The sequence below is a fragment of the Dipodomys spectabilis genome, unplaced genomic scaffold, assembly GCF_019054845.1.
Source record: "Dipodomys spectabilis isolate Male_0828 unplaced genomic scaffold, ASM1905484v1 ptg000053l, whole genome shotgun sequence".
Classification (NCBI taxonomy): Eukaryota; Metazoa; Chordata; class Mammalia; order Rodentia; family Heteromyidae; genus Dipodomys; species Dipodomys spectabilis.
Window position 1 is genome coordinate 12,993,265 of NW_024870730.1, and position 21,706 is coordinate 13,014,970.

Consider the following 21,706-nt stretch of genomic DNA (forward strand, 5'->3'; position numbering starts at 1 on the left):
GTGGAATGCCATTGGAGAGTTTTTATCATTTTGAGTGACACTACATGCTGCTGAGCTTTTTCCATGTACTACCTTGCATGGCAGAATGATGGCGCTATTGAGAAAGTCCTTCACATAATAATCCTTTAAATACTTGAAGACTGTTGCTCCAGTTCCTTAATTTTGCAAGGTCCATCTTGCATACCCTTCAACAGTTCCTAATGAAGGATGGCCATGAAGACACCTACCACCCCACAGTGGCCCATGCTGGGTGTCTGAAAGTTTCTCTTCACATGTGGTTGGCTCAAGCATAGCCCAGGGCAATCATTCCTCTATTGTTCTAGATGCCTGTGAAGGTATTTTTGTTCCTTCAAAGCATGTTATTAACATCCAAGTGAATGTACATACATATTCTCCCCACCTCACTACTCAGACTATTTTGTAATGTGTTCTCTTTTATAGCTACATATTTACCTTGATATCATGCTACTGTAGTCTTTTGCACTTTGAATTTTTAAACTTAGGAATATATCAGAGATCTCTCCTTATCAATTTATAAAGACCTTCATATATATATACATATACATATATATATATATATATATATGGTGACAGGAGTTGAATACAAGTCTTTTTTTATCTTAGATGGTGCTCTACTACTTGGACCATACCTCCAGTCTGGTATTTTGCTGGCTAATTGGAGATAAAGCCTTGTGGATTTTTCTGTCTGGGCTGGCTTTGTATCATGATCCTCCAGGTCTCAGCCTTCTGGATAGCTAGGATTATAGGCATAAGCCACTGGTGCCCAGCTCTATATTTTTTTAAACAGTTGCTTACTATTTCATTGTACGGCTTTGCCATCCATACCTTATGTGACTAATGTCATCATCATCATCATCATTATTATTGTTATTATTATTTGTTGGTCATGGGGCTCAAACTCTGGACTTGGGCATTATCCCTGCGCTCTTCAAATCAAGGTGAGCACTCTACCACTTGAGCCACAGTGCCACTTCTGGTTTTCTAGTGGTTAATTGGAGATAAGAGTCTCACGGACTTTTCTGCCGGGGCTGGCTTTGAACCATGATCCTCAGATCTCAGCCTCCTCAGTAGCTAGGATTACAGGTGTGAGCCACCGGTATCCAGCTGATGTCATTATTTTGAATAATGACATTTTAAATAATGACTAATGTCATTATTCAATAATTAAACAATATTTGTTTCTAGTATTTTGCTATGACAAACCTTATGCACATTTATTATTTTTCCTATTTTTCTCCCCTTCTCTTCCTTCCCTTCCCTTCCCCTTCCCTTTCTTCCCTTCCCTTCCCTCCTCCTTCTTCCTTTTCTCTCCTTCCCTCTCCTCCTTCCCCTTTCTTTCCTTTTTTCTTTTTTCTTTCCTTTTTCTTTTTATTAAGTGTTGCAAATTATCAAAGGAATGCAAGGCTTAGAGCACAGCAAAGTGTGCCTGTGTGGCTTTAATCAAGCTCTTCATGAATACAGTGGGCTTCTGTGGATTCCTGACAATGGTTTTGCAGAACTCATTTCTCCCGATCTATCTTATCACAAAGTTTCTCCTTAAAAGGACAGCTGGAGCTGTGGAGAACAAGTCAGGCCCAAGAGCCTTGGCACAGTAAGAGACGCTACATACTGATAGCATTTATCTGGCACATGCCTGAACCAGACAGCTCCTGGTCAAACACTCCACACATTGTGTGAAAAGCAGGCCACTGGAGAGTGCATCCAAAGAGGACAGTCATTCTGATGAGTCTCTGCTGGCTCTTAGAGCCATGTAGCAGGTCACCTGCAGTACACATTAGAAAAAGGCAATTGGCTGGGGTGTGGCTCAAGTGGTAGAGCATCTGTCTACCTACTAAGTGTAAGGCCCTGAGTTCAAACCCCACTACCATACACATTAAGAAAAAAAAGAAAAGAAAAGAAGAAGACAATGAAGGTGTAAGAGGAGGGAGGCACGTTTCCATAGGAAGCAGCGCTGTCCAGGGCTTCAGAGCCCAGCTCCGGGCTGTTTAACATCTCAGATTAAGAAGGGTTCAGAAGGTGAGGTAACTAGCCAGCTCCTGTTCCTGGGGGGGCCATGCTGGGAGCCCACAGCACTGTGAGAATGTGGCACCTGAAACGCGCCTAGGAAGGGGTTCAGACATGCCCTGGAGTTGAAGCCACTGGGGGGCAGGGAACAGTGCCCCCTACACAATGGTCCTTCAAAGCACCCCTGGGGCTGAGGAATTATGGCTGTCAGAGCAGAGGTTTCTTTTGGGTCCTGACCTAAGTCATCAATAAGGTACATAGGACATTAGAAAGATCAACTTCCTGATTTATGTAACTGCAACACCCCCCCATCCCCCCATTCCCCCACACACACATAGCATTCATAATAATGAAAGGCTTGGATGCTGTCCCTGAGCTCTTCAGCTCAAGGCAAGCACTCTACTGCTTGAGCCACAGCACCACTTCCAGGTTTCTAGTGGTTTATTGGAGAAAAGAGTCTCATGGACTTTTCTGCCCAGGCTGGCTTTGAACCGCAGTCCTCAGATCTCAGCCTCCTGAGTAGCTAGGATTACAGGTGTGAGCCACCAGCGCCCAGGTAAAACATATTTTTTTTTGAAGATCCACTTCTTCCCTTAATTATTAGCTGAAAGGAAAAAGAAAAGGAAGCAATTGTGCTCATTTACTTCCATGTTTAAAAGGACAAAATGTATTTTCTCAGCCTTCTAGTTCCTACTTAATACTTGCCAGGGGGTCTTGTCCTCTTCCCTGCCTCTGTCTAAGTCCCTTCAGAGTCTTCTCATTCCAGAAGACCCAGGCTTGCCTTGTCCACTCTCTGAGGCTCTCCTGACTTCTCTGAGCACAGCAGGCAGGGTGTCCTACTGCCGCACCGCCTGGTCAGGGCCCGCAGGCTCAGGGGCAGTGGGCTGCCTCTTCCTGAATGCTCAGCTGACAAGCCAGAAACATTTATTTTTTCACTGTAAATATAAGGACATTTGTCAATATGTTCAATGAATATAAATTTTTGTTTTTATTCTTTCTATTTAGTATATTACACACACACACACACACACACACAAAGATAAAATCAGCCAGGCACCAGGGGCTCAAATCTCTATTCCTAGTTACTCAGGAGTCTGAGACCTGGAGAATGAAGGCTCAAGACCAATCAGAGGGGAAAATGTCCTCAAGATTCCCTCTGCAAATTAACTGGCAAAAAGTAGGGCTGGAGGCATGGCTCAATCGGGCAAGCAAATTAGTCAAATATGGGCCTTGAGTTCAAAACTTGGTACCAGCAAACAAACAAACATCCACCTTGACCCCAGAACAATGTATAGAGCGGGCATAGTCTGACTTCAGGGCTAAAGAAAAACTCAGGCACCCCACATATCAGAGACTAGTTGAAACCCCTTCCCTCCTCCCCTCAGCCCTGCATCTCCCACAATTTGGATCCTCTACCTCACTGCAGCCCTGACTGCCCTGGAGGAGGTGTTGGCAGGAAGGAAGAGGCCTTAACCAGCTGTCTCTGCTCTCCTACAGGCCCTGCCATCCCAGTGGGTGTGGACGTACAGGTGGAGAGTCTGGACAGCATCTCTGAGGTGGACATGGTATGCACCCCGCCCTGGGCTGGAAGCCTTCAGGAGAGAGCATGTGACAGGATGCTGAGAACTGGGGGCATGGGGCCCTCAGGGGTGTGGGCTGTGACTGGGTTGGTGGGGGGAGGGAGTGGTGGCTGCTGGCGACAAGACAGGTGCTTGGGAGCTGGCTGTAGAATGGCATTCACAAGCTTCAAGAATTGGTTACATGAGGGCTGGGAATGTGGCTCAGTGGTAGAGTGCTAGCCTAGCATGTATGAAGCCCCGGGTTCGATTCCTCAATACCACATAAGTAGAAAAAGCTGGAAGTGGTGTTTGTGTTAAGTGGTAGAGTGCTAACCTTGAACAAAAGAAGCTCAGGGACAATGCCCAGGTTCTAAGTTCAAGCCCCAGGACTGGCAAAAAAGAAAAAAGGATTGGTTAAATGAAGGCTCACAGGCCCGTTCATACTCTCTGCCATCAGAGTTTCTGGGAGTTCTGACATCAGAATATAGCCTCAAGGGAGGCAAAATGAACCACCATGCTTGGAGGAGTGGTTGGCAGTAGACGTTTGGATGGAAACTTCAGTTGGGAGCTCAGCTCCCCCTGTACTGGTTGGATGTTTGAACCTTGTGTCGGTACTCTTTTATGTTCTGGCAATGGCAGGGCCCCACTGTGGTAGTGGCAGGGCACTCCGTTTCTTCCCTACCACCACCTGACTATCCTGCAGGGACTCGCCTCTGAGGGCAGCGCCCCTCTCCATGGCCCCAGCTCTTCCTGTTCTGTGCAGTATTCCTTTCCAGCTTTCTGGCTACAAGCTGCTTCCGTATTCCTCCTCCACGCTCTCGGTCTGGCCCTCCCAGGCTGTCTCCCTTGAGAGGAGACTTCTTCAAAGAGCTTTCCTGGACCACCTGCTCTGCAGGGTCTCTGTTTTTCCTTCCTAGACCACATCATCCATTGTAATTGTGCTAGAGATTTAGCTTGGGGGTTTCTTGTATGTGGTTGTTTCCCATACTTGGCTATCAGTCCATACATCTTTTTATCTTGTCTCTATCATGTGTGGGACCACTGTGGGGTGCTCAAACTATGTGGAATGAATAAACACAAAAGGGGGCATCCAGAGTGTGCAGGAAGCTTCTTGCTGTTTGTTTTTTAGAGTTGAAGGTCAAACCCAGGGCCTTGAGCTCCCTAGACCTTGAGCTCCCTAAACCAGGCTCTCTGCCATTCAGCTACACCCCTGCCTTTCCCTAGCTCTTAACTGACTCAGCCCGTCACAGCTGATAAGATACAAAGGTGCCAACATCTGATAAGGATGCTGTCCAGTGTGAAGGGTGCAGAGGTGGTCGATGAATGCACTAAGGGCCAGGATCAGTTAAGACCAACATCCTTGTGCAGCACAACTTCAGTGCTGGTTCTTCCTGAGCCTTCATCTTGGTCCAGCAGAAGCTAGTTCTCTATCCTTCTTCCACCTGCTCCCCAAGGAGGTCTTCTAGGTAGCTAGTTAGTCCTTTGAAACTTGTATCTTAGTTCTAGCTATAGCATCAGGACCAAATTCTTGATTTAAGGTATTAGCTCATCATCGGCATTGTGCTGTCTATGCACTTAGCTGTTCATCTCTCCATTTTTTTTTCCACTTAGAAAATACTGCTTTAAGCCAGGCACTGGTGGCTCATGCCGGTAATCCTAGCTACTCAGGAGACTGAGATCTGAGAATTGCGTTCAAAGCCAGCCCAGGCAAGAAAGTCAGTGAGACTCATATCTCCAGTTAACCACCAGAAAACCAGAAATAGCACTGTGGCCCAAAGTAATAGAGCACTAACCTTGAGCTGAAGAGCTGAGAGAGAGCGCCCAGGCCCAGAGTTCAAATCCCACAACTGACAAAAAAGAAAAGGAAAAAGAAAAAAAATACTGCTTTAATATGCTGGGGATCCAACCTAGGACCTTGAGTGGTCTACCACTGAACTATGTCCTCAGCTCTCATGTAGTGAACATTTATGAAGTTCCTACCTTGCCAGGCATTATATGTAATGGTGAATGAGAAATTCATTGTGGGCATGGCTCAGCTCTGCCTTCAAGGATCTTACAAATCTGACAGTAGAAACATGATTCAGAAGGGCAGTTGACTTTTCAGCACTCTTACTGCAATGGAATGATTAGATGGGTGTGGAAGGAGCCATGCAGGTTCTAGTAAGAAAGAGCAGGGCTGGGGGAAAATCTTGTCCTGCTGCCCAGCAGGCCAGACTGCTGGCCGGACAGCAGGAGTTTCCATTTACAAAGCTCTGTTTCTGGCCCTGACTTCATGATGTTCAAAGCTAAAGCCACTCTCTGATGGCAGCAGGGCTATTACATGGGCCGTGTGCCCAGGGCTGGGGAGCTATCTCCTCCTACTCTAGAGGCTAGACCTGGGTGTCTGGTGCAGTGGAGGATGGTGGGTTCATCGAGGAAGGGAGGTCTTTCAGTCCGGTCTCTCCCTGGGCTCTCACAGGACTTCACCATGACGCTGTACCTGCGGCATTATTGGAAGGACGAGAGGCTGGCCTTCCCTAGCACCAGCAACAAGAGCATGACATTCGATGGCCGGCTGGTGAAGAAGATCTGGGTCCCTGATGTCTTTTTTGTTCACTCCAAAAGGTCATTCACTCATGACACCACCACTGACAACATCATGCTAAGGGTATTCCCAGATGGCCACGTGCTGTACAGCATGAGGTAACTGTCCAGAGGGCTGTCGTTCCCTGGTCCAACGCCATTCCAATATGGAAGGTTTGTCCCTTTGGTCCTTAACTGTTCAGCACAATGGATGGGTCTGTGGGACGGCCTTTTGATAGCAGTCAGAATTGGCTAAAGATGAAACAGGTACGCTGATAGGCGGTGACTTCCTCCTCATCACTGGGATGAAGGCTACTTCAACCTCAATGAGTAGATGGTGGCCATGCCCTATATGTATTTTATATCCTGAGAGACTATGATTCTAGTTGACTGGCAATAAAGATTTAAAATATAGTAACAGCTAGATGCCAGTGGCTCCCACCTAGAATGCTAGTGACTCGGGAGGCTGAGATCTGAGGATCATGGTTCAATGCCAGCCTGGGCAAGGAAGGCCATGATACTCTGATCTCCAATTAATCACCCAAAAGTTGGAAATGGAGGTGTGACTCAAATGGTAGAGTGCTGGCCTAGAGCGAAAAAGCCAAGTGAGAGCATGAGGCCCTGTGTTCATGCCCCAGTACTAACGTGACACGTGTACACACACACACACACACACACACACTCACACACTAGTCATTACTTCAGATTGGCTTCTACAGTAACTTCAGTATTTTAACAGTCTCACTGTACGTCTTCCTGGCCCACTTGTATAGTCCAGCAGAGTTAAATGGTAATACTAGGCACTTCCTAGCTTTGGGTTGAAGGATGGTGGCAGGTACAAGAGGTCAGGTATTCACAGAAGCTGGGGAAGGGGGACAGCAGCCCAGTAGAGGGAACACAGTGAAGCATTAAGACCACACAGCAGGCAAAGCTCTAGCAGATGAGGACCAGCAACTTGCTCACATGTGTTTCCAATGTCAGGAGTAGGCTGGAGGAGGCAGCTGCTCCGGGCTATGTGCTGCATGCAGCCCTTGCTCTGGGCAGACGCACGAGCTAGTAACTCAGTGCCAAGCCAACACATGCATTTTGGTTGTGTAGGATTACAGTCACAGCCATGTGCAACATGGACTTCAGCCACTTTCCTTTGGACTCCCAGACCTGCTCTTTGGAGCTGGAGAGCTGTAAGTAGCAGTGACTTTTGTTCCTTTCATTCCCTTATTTCCTGTCCAATGTTGTGCCATCTTGGAAACCCTGAGTCTTAATAGTGACAGCAGTCTTAACGCTACTTTACTTTGGCATAGGATTTCTTTGTTGCTTCACCTGATTAAGAGGCGGAGGAGTTAAATTCACTTTATTTGCTTCCCCTCAAAGATGCATATACAGATGAAGACTTAATGCTGTATTGGAAGAACGGTGATGAATCCCTGAAAACAGATGAGAAGATCTCCTTGTCCCAGTTTCTGATTCAGAAGTTTCACACAACTTCCAGACTGGCCTTCTACAGCAGCACCGGTAGCTAACTTTTGCACATTCTGATTCAAATGTGGAAGAAAATGCATTAGAGCCTGGTGCTGGTAGCTCATGCCTGTAATCCTAACAACTCAGGAGGCTGAGATCTAAGGATCATGGTTCAAAGCCAGCCCGGGCAGGAAAGTCCATGAGACTTTTTTTGTTTAATTGTGAAAATAACCGTATAGAGGGGTTACAATTACATTGGCAAGATAATGAGTACATTTCTTATCAAGCATTGTTGCCTCCTCCTTTGTTTCCCCTTTCCATCCCTTCCCATCTCTCCCCTCCCCCCCCGCAAAAGTTGTAAAGTTCATTTTTCTTTTCTTTTTTTTGGGGGGGGGGTCTGGTCGTGGGCCTGAACTCTGGTCCTTGGGCGCTATCCCTCAGCTCTTCAGCTCAAGGCTAGCGCTCTACCACTTGAGCCACAGTGCCACTTCTGGCTTTTTTCTTTTTGTTTATGTGGTGCTGAGTAATTGAACCCAGGGCCTCATGCATGCAAGGCAAGCGCTCTACCACTGAGCCACCTTCCCAGCCCGTAAAGTTCGTTTTTCAACATAATGACTTCTATATCTCATTGTTGCAATGGGTCCACCTGTATCCCTAGTTAAACGATTTGTTTTTTCCCTTCCCCTCCACAAATTATACCAACATCAAAGCATGAGACTCTTATCTCCAATAAACCACCAGAAAACCAGAACTGGTACGGTGGCTCTAGTGGTAGAGCACTCACCTTGAGCTTAAGAGCCTAGGGATAGTGCCCAGGCCCAGAGTTCAAACCCCATGACGGACAAAAAAAAAAAAAAAGCATTAGAATTCTGCAGCCTTAGCCTCTCTACATTGCTAAAAGAATGCAGAGTCCCAAAATATAATTAGCACTTAAAAATAAAAGGAGAGGGGGCTGGGAAGGTGGCTCAGTGGTAGAATGCTTGCCTAGCTTGCATGAAGCTCTGGGTTCGATTCCTCAGCACCACATAAGCAGAAAAAGCTGGAAGTGGTACTGTGGCTCAAGCGGTAGAGCACTAGCCTTAAGCTGAAGAGCTGAAGGACAGTGCCCAGGCCCAGAGTTCAGGCCCCATGACCGGCAAAAAATAAAATAAAAATAAAAATAAATTAAAATTTAAAAAAAGGAGAGTGAGAGAAGGGAGAGGAGGGCTATCTTCTAAGATCTCACCCCTAGAGGTAACACAACTTAGCAAGCACCATATACAAGACATTTTGTTTTAACTTTGCAATTAGTTGAGGATAGAGAACATATTTTCCTTCCTTCCTTCCTCCCTCCCTCCTTCCTTCCTCCCTCCCTCCCTCCCTCCCTCCCTTCCTCCCTTCCTTCTTTCCTTCTTTCCTTCCTTCCTTCCTTCCTTTCTCCCTCCTTCCCTCCCTCCCTCCCTCTTTCCTTCCCTCCCTCCCTTCCTTCCCTCCTTCCCTCCTTCCTTCCTTCCTTCCTTCCTTCCTTCCTTCCTTCCTTTCCCTTTCCTTTCTTCCCTCCCTGCCCACCCACCCCGCCCCAGGTGCTAGAGATTAAGCCCAGAGCCTCCCTCATGTCAGGCAAGCATACTCTGAATTAAGAGTTGCTTCTATCCCTTTTGTTTTATATTTTGTTTAGAGATACAACCTCCAGAACTTTGCCTAGGCCAGCCTTGAACTTTTGATCTTCCCATCTGCCTCCCCAGTAACTGAGATTATGGAAGTGTGCCACCACGCCTAGCTGTATATGATTCTATGATCTGATTTGCAGTTTAACAGCTTTCCAAGGAAATATAGTTACTTCTTTTAGCAAGACTATGACAGGGATCAAATTCAGGGCTTTGTGCATACTAACTATATAATCTACCCCTAAGTAGATTCCTTTTTTTTGGCCTAGGGCCATGTTTGAAGTTTTAAAAGGATCCTTTTGCCAATTCCCCCAAACCTCACCTTTTAACTCGTGGATTCATGAGTATGGAAGACTGAGTGAGTGAAACAACTAGAATTTACTCTCACAGCTCAGGAGGCCAGAGGTGTGAGGGCCGTGTTCCCTGTGACTCTTCCTGCTCTCCAGCCTCTGTGTCGCCAGAAGTCCTTGGCCTCCTTGGCTGTGGCTGCATGACTGTTGTTGCTCTGTCATCACATGGTGACCCTGTGTCTAAGTGTCCTCATGTGGTGTTCTCTGGGCTTCTAGGTCTACATTTCCCTCTTCTGACAGGGCATCAGTCATTGGATTGGGGCCTCCCTAATCCAGCAAGACCTCAGTACCTTGATTACAGATACCTGCCGAGCTGCAAATAAAGTCACTTTTACAGGGCCTGGGAGTTAGGACATCCACATATCTTTTTAGGGAACACAGTTCCACCCACAACAGCTGGGCAGTGGTTGAACACCCCAGTAGATCTTGTTTCATCGCTCTTTATCCCAACACTGAACAGCCTGAGCCCTTCAGTGGGAGGCTTGAGCTTCTTCCGGCTTCTGCACAGACATAATGGCTGGTCCCCCTGCTCTACCTACACTTCTCTGTCAAAAGCATCACACAGGGTGTGGGCCCTGCCAATGCTGTGCTCATGACAGGACATCCCCAGGCCTGAGCTGGATATGCCCATGGCCCTCACCTCCAACTTTCTCTTTCACCCTGTATGTGTTCACATGACTTTCTTAGCAAGTTCAAATCAACAAAGCCATTATTGAGTCTCTTATATAACCTCTATTATGTGTCACTGTCTTAACTGTGTTGTATGATTTTACTAATTTCTACCCAACACATCTATGATGTTAGGTATTTATTCCCAGTTTGCTGATGAGGAAACTGAGTCTCAAGGACTAAGCTAGTTACTGAAGGTGCACAGCTGGTAAGGCAAGCAATCTGCCAGAATCACTCTGTGTGCTTGTCTTAGGCATTTTCTATATCAGGATAGCATGCTTGTCTGTTTTGTTTCCCTTCGAGCCTTCCTAGAGTACAGATCAACATGTGTCTTCTACTGTTATTTGCTATGTACCATGTGGAGGCAGTGATCCCATCCAGAAGCATGTAGGTTCAAACTCTCCCCTACCCCTCCAGTGAAGGATATGGAATGAATAATCCTTAATAGCCAGGAAGAGCCTGTACAAACCTAATAAGCAATCTGATTCCCTTGAAGGACACCAATTTGAGTAAGGAAAATAAAACCAGCAAGATGGACAGTGACCACCAGATGAGTAAGTTATTATTTCTACCATACTGGAAGACCATCTATTGACACACACCACTGAAAGCAAACAAACTAGAAACCCACTCAGCAGCCAGGTACCAAACCTTTAGAACCTATCCCATGTCTCCAGCCTTTTCTTATTGACTCAACCCTCCCTTCCTGACTCAGTTCTCACCTTCTACTCTAACAGTAAGGTCTTTGTCCCCTCAAAATGTTGTTCTGAGTGCAGTCTGAAGGCCATCTGCACCCAGCTATCAGAGGAATGAGCTCAACAAGCAGATCTCTGGGCCCCTGAACACCTAGGGGAAAGCTAATGCTTAACAGGTGCTCATCAAACTTGAAAGACCATTGCTCTTAGTCTATATGGTTCTCTTGGTATAAAGCAGAATGGCAGCTGGACACTCTGGGAGTCTGGCAATCTGTGTTTTAACAAATCCTCCAGGGAGAGACAACATAGGTTTCTGGGTCCCATCCCATTCCCCATAGTTTCTCTTTAGTAGGTCCTACAAGGGTCTCAAGAATGTGCATTGCTAACAGCTTCCACAAGATGCCTTTGCTTCTGGCCAGAAAACACCACTTTGAGAATCACTGCTCTGGGTTAATTTCCCAAACATTGCAGCACATGAGAATTTTTTTTAGCAAGATATGCATAGCATAGCCATGCCAGTGGCTCACACTTGTAATCCTAGCTATGAATTTGAGGCCAACGCTGAGCCTAAAGATTGTAAGGCTCCATCTCAATCAATGAAAACGTAGGCAGTGGAATATACCTAACATGGGAAGCATAATTAGGAGGATTGCAGCCCAAGCTGGCTCAGGCATGCATGCAAGACCCTATCAGAGAAAGAAGAAGAGCTAAAGGGGATGAAGTATGTCTCAAGCGGGAACCCTGGCCTGGCAAGGGTGAGAGAGTTCAAATGCTAGTACTGAAAAAAAAGATACAAATGGCATAAAGATCACCATTTTGAAAAAAGTAAGTGTACAGTTTTTAAGTATTAGAGATCACTGGCATCAAGTATGTTTACCATGTTATATCTCTTCCAGGTTGGTATAACCGACTTTACATTAACTTCACCTTACATCGCCACATCTTCTTCTTCTTGCTCCAAACCTATTTCCCTGCTACCCTGATGGTCATGCTGTCCTGGGTGTCCTTCTGGATCGACCACAGAGCTGTGCCAGCCAGAGTATCATTGGGTAAAGCACTCAGCAAGGCCTGGTAGGGTGGTTATTTTTTTCAACTGATCAGTAGGTAAAGGAGAGATAAAATCATCTTTCAGAGGTCTTACCTGATGGGCTGTTGGAGGCAGAAAGGGGAACATTTGACCTACCTTTTGCCCACCATTCAGATGATGCTTCAGTTTCCTCTACTACACTATGAAAACCTCTGTGAGTTCAAATGACAGTCACTTGGGTTGTATCCATTCAGAAAGTCATAGCCTATTTGGGGTAAAGACTTCCCCAACTCGTGGTATTGGAGCTCAGTACTTAGGTAAATAAGAAGATTCTTCAAATATCAAAATTTGATTGTGTAAATACTAAACTTTCGGTAACTGGCCTTGTTTACACAGCCTGAGGGTTTGGAGGCAGGGCCTAAAGTCTATGATTTCTTGATTTCAGGGAAGGGAAATTTTAGCTGCATTGTTGAGAGCCCTTTCCAGATCCTGAATTCCAGAGTGAGACTTTATTACCCATTGTTGTGATTTGGTCAGCTTGAGCCTCAAGAATTGATTTGGTCAGCTCTAGCCCCAGGAATTAGGAGGGCTTCACAGCAAAGGCACAGTGGGACAGAAAGTAGCATGGTAGGCCTTCTGTGAACTTCTACGGTCTTCAGGGATATCATAAGTGTTTGTTTTTTCCTTTTTTTTTGGTCAGTCCTAGGGCTTGAACTCAGGGCCTAGGTGCTGCTCCCGAGCTTTTTTGCTCAAGGCTTGCACTCTCTAACTTGATCCACAGCTCCACTTCTGGCTTTTAGGTGCCTACTTGGATAAGAATCTCAAACGTTTTTTGCCTAGGCTGGCTTGGCACCGTGATCCTCAGACCTCTGAGTAGCTAAGATTGCAGGCATGGTCACCGGCACGCAGCTCTGCTGCTTCCTTAATGTTCCTTTAAAGTTTGCCAAAGTCAGATTTCGAGTCCCACCTCAGAGTCAGGACTTGCTGAAGCATTACTCACCTGTCACCAACAGAGAAGGCCAGCCTTCCCAGCTACCTGTGAGAAGCATAAGAGGCAATAACTGAGGTAGTGTATGGGGCGACAGACGAGGCTGCCTAGGGAGCAGATCCTTGCACCAGGAAGAGATGCATCTGGGGAATTTAGGATCCAGAGTGTGGAATTGTAATTCTGGGAGAGGTGTGCGCAGCGCTAACTGCTGTTCGCAGGGGAACTGAGACTGGGTTTTGCAGGAATCATGACGGTGCTGACCATGTCCACCATCATCACGGGAGTAAACAGCTCCATGCCCCGCGTGTCCTACATCAAGGCCGTGGACATCTACCTGTGGGTCAGCTTCGTGTTTGTGTTCCTTTCGGTGCTGGAATACGCAGCCGTCAACTACCTGACCACCGTGCAGGAGTGGAAGGAACGGAAGCTGCGGGAAAAGGTAACATAAAGCGTCAGGTGCTGGGACTGTGGGCAGGTGGGCAGAGTTCCTTCACTTCCTCCTCTATGCCAGGGCTATGCGTTGGAAGAGAAGGAGAAGGTTGGTTGGAAAGGACTGGTATGGGAGTAATACATGTAGAAAATAGAGATGTTTGTGTCAAAAGAGGATCGACCTGTTTTAGAATAGGTGTTAGCTTCCACCCAAAGAATCCCAGAAAGCAGAAAGTCTTTACAAAGACAAGTAACAGGAAGTTGGGCTTCACCACCGACACTGGATTCAATTTTCTCATCTATACAGAAATGATGACAGAGCCCTCATTCCAGGATCTACAGCATTGTAAGAACCACAGGAGATAGTTTATGGGGAAGCTGTCTTGAAGCTTTTGCTTCCAATCAGGGAAGTGCTGCTCGAGGCGTACTGGATAGGCCTCACCTCCACTGTGCCACTATTCTGGTCCTGGCTCAGGCTGATTATCTAGACATGTCTAATGCACCACATGCAGGAACAAACTGAGAATGAAAAAGAAATGTATTTGTCATAGTTTTTGGTATTTCTTGATTCTAACTCCAAATCTTAGGAGACAAGTCTGTTTTCATTTCAGAAAGAATTTCAGTTTAGAACAAAGAAAAGCCCTGTGCCTTATTCTATTAAAAATAATTAAATAAATTACCACCCCCTCCGCCCCATCAGTACCTCTCACTTTTATAAGTCTGGATATGATTAAATCTAAATATACCTTAGCTAGGCACCAGTGGCTCACACCTGTAATCCAAGCAATTCAAGAGGCTGAGATATGAGGATCATTGTTCAAATCTAGCCTCAGCAGGAAAGCCTGTGAGTCTGTTATCTCCAATTAACTAGAAACAGCCAGAAGTGGAGATATAGCTTAAGTGATAGAGTGCTAGCCTTGAGCACAAAAGCTTAGGGACAGTACCTGAGTTCAAGCCTCAGCCCTTGTTTTATCCATATCTGGGGCTGGCCATGGCCCACAATCTTTTTTTAAAAAATTATTTATTGTTATTATAAAGGTGATGTACAAAGAGTTACAGTTATATGTCAGGTGAAGACTACATTTCTTCTTCTACAATGTCACCCTTTCCCTCGCTGTCTTCCAGTTTTTCCCTCCCATCCTCACTACAGGTTGTATGCTGTAGTTCATTTCAACAGTGTCTAGTGAGTACCACTGCTGCATTTGTTCACCTTTTGTCCCATCGTTTCTGTGCCCGCTTACTCTCCCAAAGACAGAGAAATGAACAAACAAGACAAAAGGAAAAGAAAACAAAAATGGCAACAAAGAAAAATAACCTCTTATTTCCATTTCCTGGCGTTCATTTTGATAAATATTATTTTATATGATCAGATGCACATAGCTATGGTGCCTTTGTGGACCACACTCTTTCTACTCACCTCTTTAGTAGCTAGGATTACAGGCATGAACCCAACTCTTTTTTTTTTTTTTTGGGTCCGGTCGTGGGTTCTGAACTCTGGGCCTGGGCGCTGTCCCTCAGCTCTTCAGCTCAAGGCTAGCGCTCTACCACTTGAGCCACAGCGCCACTTCCAGCTTTTTTCTTTTTGCTTATGTGGTGCTGAGGAATTGAACCCAGGGCCTCAGGCATGCAAGGCAAGCGCTCTACCACTGAGCCACCTTCCCAGCCTATGAACCCAACTCTTAACTCATGCAACTTTTTTTTTTCTGTCAGTCATGGGGCTTGAACTCAGGGTCTGGATGCTGCTGTCCATGAACTTTTTTTGCTCAAGGCTAGCGCTTTACCACTTGGGCCACAGAGCTACTTCCAGTCTTTTCTGAGTAGTTTATTAGAGCTAAAAGTCTCATGGACTTTTCTGCCTAGGCTGGCTTCAAACTGCGATCCTCAGCTCTTAGCCTCCTGAGTAGCTAGGATTATAGGGGTGAGCCACTGGTGCCAGGTTAAATGTCTCTCTCTCTCTCTCTCTCTCTCTGTTTCTGCATGTCTCTCTCTCTGTCTCTCTCTCTGTATCTCTGTTTCTGACTGTCTGCCCAACCCCCTTTGGCAGTGCTGCAATCAAACCCAGGTCCTAATATAGACTATAGGCAAGTGTTCTGCCATTGAGCTATATTCTCAACCCTTTCTAATGTGTCTCATTTTGTTTTGTTCTTTTTCATTCCTGCACAAAGAGGCAGAATCCTGCAGTAGGATCAGAATATATGGCTTTAAATTCCTGGGTCCAGCTGGGCCTGGTAGCATAGAAATTCTAGAATTTGAGAGGTAGAGAAAGGAAATTTGAGAGTTTGAGATCAGCCTGGGCTATAGAGCTAAATTCTGTTTTTTTTAAAAAAAATAGTACAGCTCGCCCCACCCCCCATCCCAATTCCTGGCTCTGATATGCAGAAGAATTACATCACGGTGGACATGTTCTACAGAGTCACCAGTCTAGGATTAGTTAATTCTGTAGCAAAACTCTCTCAGTTTTGGCCTCAGCAGTTGGGGTGGCCTCCACAGTCATTCTCAATTCTGGCTGTACAGCAGCAGCAGCAGCAGCAGCACCTGGGAGTTTTCAACTAATGAGGCTAGAATGGGGCCAGGGCATGGCTCTGGTGATGCTCACACACCAGGGAGTCACTGACTCAGTGCTGTCTGCAGGTGGTCCCGGTTGATCTCTCTGTACTGCTGAGTAGCTACGGGGCTCACAAGGCCTCACAGAGCCCTTTGTCTTTGCCGCCTGTAGTTCCCATGCATGTGTGGAATGCTTCATTCAAGAACCATGATGCTGGATGGAAGCTACAGTGAGTCTGAAGCCAACAGCCTGGCTGGGTACCCAAGAAGCCATATTCTGCCAGAAGAGGAAAGGCAAGACAAAATAGTGGTGCACCTGGCCCTGAGCAGTGAGTCCAGCTCCTCCCGGAAGAAGGGGCTTCTCAAGGGCCAGATGGGGCTTCGCCTCTTCCAGAACACCCATGCCATCGATAAATACTCCAGGTTGATATTTCCTGCCTTCTACATATTTTTCAACTTAATCTATTGGTCAGTGTTTTCCTAGGGGCTCCTAGGCTGGGCTCCGGAGAGGACCGGCTGGCCATGTGCCCCACACCAGACACCACGGGCAGCACCCCTCTGTGTGAGTTCAGGGGGTCTCCAAATGCACTTACCACCAACCTTGTTCACGCTATGACTGTGTCACACTTTTACTTCTCAACTCAACTTGCTTCTGTTCTTGAGTGTAAATCTATTTAGAAACATTCCCATCCTATTTTTTAAAAAAGTGACTCAAATGCTTCCGAAATGTTCTGAGACCCTCATGAAACCTAGAATTCAACTGTGGAGAGAAAAGGAAAATGAAGGACAAGCTTAGGGCATTGTGGGTAGGAAAATGGAAATCGAGAGCAACAATGTTATAACAAAAAAACATCTGTGAACAACACAAGGGGACTTAAGTGCCTACTGGGAAAGGAAAAATCTCAGCTCCTAGAAAGCCAGGCCCAGAGTTCAGGCCACATGACTGATCCCCCGCCCCCTCCAAAAAAGTGCAGTGTAAAAGAAATGAACTGGAGGCATCAAGGGGAGCAGAATATGGAACCAAGGAGACATTGAGGACATGGAATGGCTCCCCTACAGGCAGGAAGACAGAGGTACAATCATTCATCAGAGATTCTTGCATGATACTGCACTGGTTTCCAAAATATGGTCAACTGTAACATGTACTCATATTTTATGTATTCCTAGGAGAGAAAAGTTACACTAATGATATTATGGCATGCCAATAATTAAAGAATAAATCTTGATTTTTTTTAACCAATATTACATTGTGAAAAATGTTTATGTTAGAACTAAAGCAATGGATACTATAGAAAAAGCTGGTAGTTGGACATATTTTATTGACATTAAGGGCCCAGTGTTTATTAAGTGTTTGTTTTCAAGGCCTGGTTCTGGGAGATGGGATGGTGGCAGATTAATGAATGAGTGGAAACAACTTTCAGTCATTAACAAGCTTACATTACACTAGGTGAGGTTCAAAAGAGGAGAAGAGCAATAGACTTTGACAAGTGCTGTTTGTGGTAAATTTTGACAAATGCACAGTTGCAATTTCAATTACTGGAAGAAATGGGGAGGGGACAACATCAGAAAGGGAAAGCTCAGGTGTGTTTAGAGAACCGTGCATATACTCTGTAATGTACAAAAGAGACAAGATTGGAAACGTAAAGTCAGAGAAAGAAGGTTTTTGAGCAGAGAAGAGATAACACTTTGGAAAATCAAGTAACTTGCCAACCATATGAACTGGTAACTGGTGTGTTTTCAAACCCTTTACTTGCCATTGATGAAAATCTAAAAATGTTAAAACAAAGTTGGGGAGTTATTGGAAGGAAATTATAAAGGTCCATAGAACAAAAGAGAATTTATAGGAAGCAGAGAGGCTGTGGGGACTTACAGACTGAGAAGTGTGATGCGATATGTCCCCTGGAATCATCTCTCCATCTCGCTGTCTTCATTCTCACTCACTGTAGTCAAGTTTTCTTCACCTGGCATGTGGGGGGAGGGCAGGGAGGGAGGAAGAGGATAACCCCCCTGACATCACAGGCCCACCCCGACTTCTCCTCTTGTGACATTTGTGTCAAGGATCCTTCCACTTAAAATAAACCTGGGGAAGGAATTTGACAGGTTTGATCTGGGCCACATATATTTGAAGATGAATCAGAGCTCTGTGCTGTGATTAAGGTTAGAAAGTTAGGAAACTTCTTGCAGAGCTTCTGCATGGCAAAGGACATAGCTAGTAAGATCAATAGAAAGCCCACGGATTGGGAGAAGATCTTCACTAGCCATACAATGGACAAGGGTCTCATATCTAAAATATACTTGGAACTCAAAAAATTAAATCCTCCAACAACAAATCCTCAAAGAAACAACTGCCCAATAAATAAGTGGGCTAAAGACTTAAAGAGAAACTTCTCTGAAGAGGAAAGAAGGATGGCCAATAGACACATGAAAAAATGCTCAACATCCCTAGCCATAAAAGAAATGCAAATCAAAACAACATTGAGATACCACCTCACCCCAGTTAGAATGGCAAAAATCAAGAACTCTAATAACAACAGATGCTGGAGGGGATGTGGACAGAAGGGAACCTTACTGCATTGTTGGTGGGAATTAAACTTGTTCAACCACTTTGGAAAGTAGTATGGAGGTTCCTCAAAAGACTCCACATAGAGCTCCCCTATGACCCAGCAATCCCACTTTTGGGCATTTACCCAAATGTTTACAAACAAGACCACACTAAAGCTACCAGCACAACTATGTTTATTGCAGCATTATTTACTATAGCTAAGATTTGGAACCAACCCAGATGCCTCTCAGTAGATGAATGGATCAAGAAAATGTGGTATATATACACAATGGAATTCTATGCCTCCATCAGAAAGAATGACATTGCCCCATTTGTTAGGAAATGGGAAGGCTTGGAAAAAATTATATTAAGTGAAGTAAGCCAAGCCCAAAGAAACATGGGTCCCATGGTTTCCCTTATTTGCAATATCTAGTTTATGTCTAAGTCAAGCAGAAAAGGTCAGATAAGGTGATGTTAGGGAAATGAACCCTAAATATGTATTCAAATGTTTTTTTTCTTTCATGCAATGGTTTCCTAACGCATTTATAAGATTGTTTCTTTGTTGCTTTGTATGTCCCTCCCCCACAGCTTTCACTGTATTTGATGTTGGTATAATTTGTGGATGGGAAGGGGAAAAACAAGTCGTTTAAATAAGGATACAGGTGGACCTGTTGCAACAATGAGAAGTACAAGTTATTACCTCGAAAACAAACGTTACAACTTTGGTGGGGGTGGGGGGCAGGGAGGATTGGGTGGGGGGATGGGAGGGGGGAGGATGGGAAGGGATGGGAAGGGGAAACAAAGAAGGAGGCTGCAATGCTTGATAAGAAATGTACTCATTATCTTGCCCATGTAATTGTAACCCCTCTGTACAGTATTTTCACAATAAAAAATAAATAAAAAATTAAAAAAAAGAAAGTTAGGAAACTTCTAAATCTCTTTGATTTAGTGAATCTTTTTATAAACATTTATAGAAGAAAAGCCATGAACTTGAAAAATATAGTGCTGCTTAGTTTGAGGGCAATGAAGAAGGAAAATAATGGTACTGACAGCAAGGATGCTTCATGTTGAATTCAGTTATGTGTGAGGGCTGCGGCCTACATGCTGACAGACCGGAAGCCAGAAGAGCTGGTATGGAGGAGGATGAGCGTTGGAGTTTGACAAGGAAATGGACATGTTAAATAAAAAGCTGTAAATGATGGGCTGGAAGTGAGATAAAGACTTCAGACTCCTAGATATGCTCCATGGAGTTACAGAAAGGATAAAACTCCTGAAGGAGAAAAACAGAAGGAAGTCTACAGAAAGAAGATTGAGGATATATGTTTAGGTGTGAGGGAAACTGATTGAGGACCCAACCAGCCAATCAGCCAATCAGAAGATGGTTGTATCACAAAAACTAGGAGGTGGGAGATTCAAGTAAAGAGATTGAGGCTGGAGGAAATAATAAGCAATAAAAACTAAGAAGGATAAAGACTGAGCAGATGTGGCAAGATGTAGGCAAGAAGCTATCCCTGGCAAAGATAATCCTGGGGTCATGACTCAGTAGCAGAATGTTTGCCTAGGAAGTGGCGCTGTAGCTCAAGTGGTAGAGTGCTCGCCTTGAGCTGAAGAGCTGAGGGACAGTGCCCTGGCCCAGAGTTCAAGCCCCACGACCGACAAAAAAAAACAACAAAAAACAAAAACAGAATGTTTGCCTAATACGCACAGAGCCCTGAGTTCAATCCCTAGTACCAGAAAAAAAACTTAAGGTTAAGTGTGGAGATTATGCCTTTAATTTCAGCTAGTGGGAAGACAAGGATCAGAAGGATGGAAGTACATGCATAGCAAATGTGAAACTCTAATCCAAAAATTAACTAAAGAAAAAATGACTGGGGGTCTGGGAATGTGGCTTAGTGGTAGAGTGCTTGCCTACCGTGTATGAAGCCCTTGATTCAATTCCTCAGGAAGTGGCACTGTGGTTCAAGTGGTAGAGTGCTAGCCTTGAGCAAAAGAAGCCCAGGACCTGAGTTGAAGCCCCAGGACTGGCAGAATAAAAGGACTGGGGATGTGGTTCAAGTGGTAGAGCAATAAAGATCTGAATTCAAAGACCAGTGAAGAAGGAGAAAGAGGAGGAGGAGGAGAAGGAGGAGGAGGAGGAGGAGGGGGAGGAGGAGGAGGAGGAGGAGGAGGAAGAGGAGGAGGAGGAGCTGCTTTTTGAGGAAGTGATTTAGATGAGAAGGAAAACTGCTCAGAGAAGTAACAATATTATGGAAAAGGGTACAGATCTTCTTCTTCTTCCTTCTTCCTCCTCCTCCTCCTCCTCCTCCTCCTCCTCCTCCTCCTCCTCCTCCTCCTCCTCCTCCTCCTCCTCCTCCTCCTCCTCCTTCTTCTTCTTCTTCTTCTTCCTTCTTCTGCTTCTGCTTCTGCTTCTGCTTCTGCTTCTGCTTCTGCTTCTGCTTCTGCTTGAACTCAGGGCCTAAACATGTCCCTGAACTCTTTTGCTCAAGGCTAGTGCTCTACCACTTTGAGCCACAGTGCCATTTCTACTTTTCTGGTGTTTAATTGGAGATAAGAGTCTCACAGACTTTCCTGTCTGGGCTGACTTTGAACCACAGAACCACCATCCTCAGATCTCAGCCTCTTGAGTGGCTACGATTACAGGTGTGAGCCACCAATGCTTATTCTTTTAGAAGATTAAAACATGACATGGTAGCTGGGCACCAGTGGCTCACACCTATAATCCTAGCCATCTAGGGGTTAAGATCAAGAAGATCAAGATTTGAAGACAGCCAGAATAATTCATAAAAGTCCATCTTCCAAATAACAAAAACCTGAGCTGATGGTGTATCTCAAATGAAAGAGTACCAGCCAAGCAAGCTGAGTAAGTGCCAAGTCACAAGACTGTTGTTGTTGATGGCATGGTAATGTATCTGGCTAGCAGGAGGGTGGCATTCTCAATGTCTGGTTCACTAGCTATTATATTGGAATTCTGGGTGTGGCACAAGAAGAGGTTTATAACACCTATAGAACTGAGCTTGGGAAGCAGCAGTCATGAGGGCTTGTATCATCCCCTGTTCCCTACACATGTGGGGGAGAGGGCACTTCTTCAGCCATCACAGAATGAGAGAATAGGCATTCATGAAACCACATCCACATTGTGCAAAGGGCCAAGCACTGGCACATATGCTGTACTTATAAATATTATCTTTGTAATTCAGTTTCACATCAACCCT

The 21,706-nt window shown here is 45.3% G+C and overlaps 1 protein-coding gene across 1 annotated transcript in view; it reads left to right on the forward strand.

Annotated features, from left to right (window-relative positions):
- Window positions 1–16,648, forward strand: part of Gabrr2 (gamma-aminobutyric acid type A receptor subunit rho2) — a 32,133-nt gene extending 15,485 nt beyond the window's left edge. The window contains exons 3-9 of the mRNA XM_042679522.1: window positions 3,523–3,590; window positions 6,043–6,266; window positions 7,245–7,327; window positions 7,518–7,658; window positions 11,861–12,013; window positions 13,222–13,418; window positions 16,125–16,648. Coding sequence (XP_042535456.1) covers window positions 3,523–3,590; window positions 6,043–6,266; window positions 7,245–7,327; window positions 7,518–7,658; window positions 11,861–12,013; window positions 13,222–13,418; window positions 16,125–16,436 — 1,178 coding nt within the window. The 3' untranslated portion in view covers window positions 16,437–16,648. The remainder of the gene's footprint in view (window positions 1–3,522; window positions 3,591–6,042; window positions 6,267–7,244; window positions 7,328–7,517; window positions 7,659–11,860; window positions 12,014–13,221; window positions 13,419–16,124) is intronic.
- Window positions 16,649–21,706: the final 5,058 nt, after the last annotated feature.